Source organism: Malus domestica, chromosome 14 (assembly GCF_042453785.1).
Source record: "Malus domestica chromosome 14, GDT2T_hap1".
Lineage (NCBI taxonomy): Eukaryota > Viridiplantae > Streptophyta > Magnoliopsida > Rosales > Rosaceae > Malus > Malus domestica.
In genome coordinates, this window is record NC_091674.1 from 2,600,231 (window position 1) to 2,604,246 (window position 4,016).

At 36.5% G+C, this 4,016-nt stretch overlaps 1 protein-coding gene across 3 annotated transcripts; it reads left to right on the forward strand.

Annotated features, from left to right (window-relative positions):
- Positions 1-879: 879 nt before the first annotated feature.
- On the forward strand, positions 880-3,642 carry LOC103424259 (putative F-box/FBD/LRR-repeat protein At5g44950). Of its 3 annotated transcripts, XM_029092882.2 has the most exons (5): positions 907-1,142; positions 1,605-2,311; positions 2,450-2,709; positions 2,975-3,151; positions 3,240-3,642. In XM_029092882.2, exons 2-5 carry the CDS (start codon positions 1,660-1,662, stop codon positions 3,507-3,509), a joined length of 1,359 nt encoding a protein of 452 aa, XP_028948715.2. In that variant the 5' UTR covers positions 907-1,142; positions 1,605-1,659; the 3' UTR covers positions 3,510-3,642. The 3 variants fall into 3 exon arrangements, with proteins under 3 accessions (XP_028948713.2, XP_028948715.2, XP_028948714.2); XM_029092880.2 differs by having other exon boundaries at positions 880-1,142; positions 1,605-2,709; XM_029092881.2 differs by having other exon boundaries at positions 1,600-2,709.
- Positions 3,643-4,016: the final 374 nt, after the last annotated feature.

Consider the following 4,016-nt stretch of genomic DNA (forward strand, 5'->3'; position numbering starts at 1 on the left):
TTCTTAATGACTACAAATAAAAAAAACTAAAGGTGAGATAACACACATTACAAAATTCACTAATTCTTCCTTCTCTCTTCCCCGTCGTTCTCCCTCTCCCTCTCCATAATTGTTCTGTAAAATAGACCTACATTTTTGTATTGTTCATTTTTTTTTTGAACAAAATGTATTGTTCAATTTTGTTTTTTATGATAAAGACATGTATCTTATAAAAAAAACACAAAGGTAGGTGTATTTTTAAAGGAAAACTAATGAAAATGGCTTGAAAACTTTGAGTTTTAACGATAAGGACAAAATAAAAGGATAAAGTGAATAGTACCATGATTGACTTTTCAGTGTAAAAATATGGTTTTTCGTTAAAGTGAATAGTATCGGGAGCTTTTCGTTAAAATTTCCTATTTTTAAAGGTTTTAAGCTTTTAAGATAATTTAAGAATAAGAAGATCAATTATTTAAAAACATTAATCTCCTAAAAATACAGTATTTTAAGATGTTTTATATGTGCCACCTAATACTAGTGGTATTCTTCTTTAGTTGTAAGTGAGAGATCTTAGGCTTGATTCTCGTTAAAGAAAAATTTGAACCACAATATTACTAGCCCATCTCATTCCTCTTAGTGTAGATAATATCATTTATTAAAAAAAATATATGTATATAGAACATGATGGCTTTATATATAAGTAATTGTTTAGACTCTTAGGTTAAAATTAGAATAATACTACACATACCATATTTGTACCGCTCACCCCTCTTTACTTTCTAAATTTTTTTCTTAATTTCTGACACTGTAACAAATAAATTCAAGAAAATCAAAAAACAAAAAAAAAACAAAAATTATGCCAAGAGTAAAAAAGGTGTGTCAGTGACTCAGTCCAAACTTAAACCCATAAAGCAAACGCTGTCGTCTGTTTTATCATCTTCACAAGAAATTAGGCAATCTTCAACGAGGGTTCTAGACCTCTGCAACTTTAGCCAAAACACCATATACTCGCAAATCCAGCCGTATCTCAAGCCGTTTCCGGCCGATCCAGCCGGTTCCGAGCCGTACCTCAAACGAACCGAGGTGCTCCCGCTTCCGGAGCGCGATATGGGCGCCAATGTGCCGAATCGGTCCTTCAAATCTAAGGAAGAAGATGCTTGCTGGTACGTCCTGTTATGAATCTAATAATTGTCTTAGTTGTTGAATTGGTAAAGTGGGTTTCTATTTTTGGCTCTTTCGGGGTTTTTGGTGCTGCAAAAATTGCATTATCTTTCTATTGAATTGTCGACCCCCATCAATTGTTTCTTTTAATGGGTGAAAGATAGTAGTAAATTAGAAAAAGCACCCTGATAACTATAAGTTTTATAGAAAAGCACTTCAAGATCATGATTGGATTTGTAGTTCTGAAATTTCCTTTGGGGTTACAAAGTGTATTGGTTTTTTTTTTTTTTTCTCTAAAGAATTGAGCTTTCACATGGTTTTCTCTAAAGTCTGATGTTATTAAGGGCTTCCATGGCGAAAAACCGGATGAATTCTCTTTACTTTAGTTCAGTGTATAAATATAACTGAGTATTTGTATTTAATTTGGTTAACTGAACTCTTCCACCATCCTTGTAAAAGTGCAGAAAATGGAAGACCCAATTTTCTTGTAAAAGTATAAAACCCAGTAAGTGCATCAGTATGGATGGAAATCGTAAATTAATGGCAGCTGGAAGTTATCAACGTCAAGGAGTTGGAGCTTTTGCTAAGAGTATGACAGACAGAATTAGTGATCTTCCCGACGGAGTTGCTCATCACATTCTTTCCTTCCTTGCTATCACAGACCTCACTCGTTTCGGCTGTGTGTCCAAAAGATGCAAACAACTTTATCTGTCAACCCCTTCGTTGGATATTGATGTATTTTCTGATGCACATATGGTGTCCTGCTTTAAGCAGTTGTTGAGTTCTTTGGATAGGTTCTTATGGATGCATCGTGGCGTTAATAAAATACAACGATTTCGTATCTATTGGGATGATTTTCGCCATGACGATTTCCTTGGACTTGATTTTCTTGAAGATGCGACCTTTCGATTGATGACATGGATCCACAATGCTGTAAGCTGTAACGTCGAAGTCCTTGAGGTTGATATCCGGATGCTGATTGATCGGGAGAGACGACCTTTGTTTCCGTTGTCTGTCTTTCTTTGTGGATCATTGAAGTCTCTTTTTCTGAACATGGGCCGTATACTTCTTAAAGCACCCTCACTTACTTCTTCCTCTAATCTCGAGTACTTGGAGTTGAGATGTGTTTGTATAAAAGATGAGGATTTTTTCAAATGGATCTCAAGTTCATGTAAGTGCATCAAGGATTTACATCTTGAATATCTTGATGGAATAAACAATGTCACCATTGAAAGCTCCTCTTTGAAATCGTTTAGTTTTGTGATGGTCGCTGACTCGGCTGACGGTGCCTGCCACATCAACATCTCAGGTGAGAAACTTGAAGAAATATGTATCAGCTGGGAACCTACTCCTACAGGCAGCAGATTACTAAATATCCGTGCTCCAAATCTTAAGTATCTGAAGTGGTTTGGGTGTTTGTTGATGCGCCAAAATTTGGGGGAACTAATGTGTTTAGAAAAAGCTGAACTTTCTTTGAAGCCTGAAGCGGATGACCTTAACTTCTTGTCTGAGGTTCTTTGCAGTATAAGCAGGGTTAAAGTTCTTACTCTAAACCATGAGACCACCATGGTAGCGAGACACTTCTCTTTTAAATATTTTATATCTTTTTTATTCTAGTATTTTACAATCTGGTCCTGTATTATTTCTTCGAAAGGCTGTTAGAGTTGGTTAAATTAATTTGAAACTAAATTTAAAATCACACTTGCTAGAAAAAACTGATATTTATGTTTCTAGTTCGGTTTGAACTGTTGTTCTGGAACGCTGTTAGATTACTTTGCCTGATCAAGTAAATTTACCTTTTGATAAATTTGGGTATCATGTTTATAACTTGTAGGCTCTGTTCAATGGGGGTTTGACGGCAAAACTATTAGGATATGTTTTTCATTTGTGCATTTCTATTGGAAGCTTCGGTGATATCCTAGTTCCAGGAATGGTCTCTGTTTTTGGAGGACTACATAATTTGAATACGTTGGAGATAAAGACTGATCACTGGTCATGTGACCCTGAATGTGTAAGTAAAAGTCTAGCCTCTTTGTCTCTCCTCTGTGTGTGTGTGTGTTTTCAATTGATTCGCAAGTTGATTGTTGCCTTTCCTGCAGTGTTCTGGGTTTGACATGGGATACTGGGGTTTGCAAAACCTTTCTTTTATTCATCAACTTAAGGAGGTGACGATAGAGCTGTGCGATGGATCTAACGGAATTCAGTTTGCAAAATATATCCTCGAGCATGCTCAGAATTTGAAGAAGGTGAAGATCGTTCATTCGCCTTGGCAGTGTAATGATATAGCAGAGGTAAAGAAAAGCAAAATGGCTTCCAATATTGCCACAGTTGTCTCTGAGGAATATAGGACACCCAGGTTTTATGTTTAATGGAAAATCACAAATAAATAACAAAATTCAGCCACTTAGTAGGGTTTAGTGTTATTCCTCTCTATTTGTAAGTGAGAGGTTTTATGTTTGATTCTTGCCAAAGGCGAATTTAAATCACATTATTGCTAGCTCATTGTGAGGCTAAGCCCACTCCCTCATCCTTAGTATAGATAATATCGTTTGTTAAAAAAAAAAATATTCATGTAAGTGCATCAAGTGTTCGACAAGCGCCGCTACCCTGCTAAAGCGCTAGGTAGTTGGTTACAGTCACGATTAATTTCTAGGGGTTTAAAAAATAAAAGGGCTCCTAGACCTACCTAGGTGACCGTTTAGCCTGCCGGCATCCGTCTAGACTACCTACGTCCATACATAGGCCCCGCAAGACGCCTAGGCGCTAGGAGGCCCTTGCTTTCATTCTAACCCTTTCAATTTCGATTAGAATTGGCTTGTTGTAACAGAGCTGTGAGTGTGATAGAATATTCAATGTTTTTTTTGCAACTTCTCTAA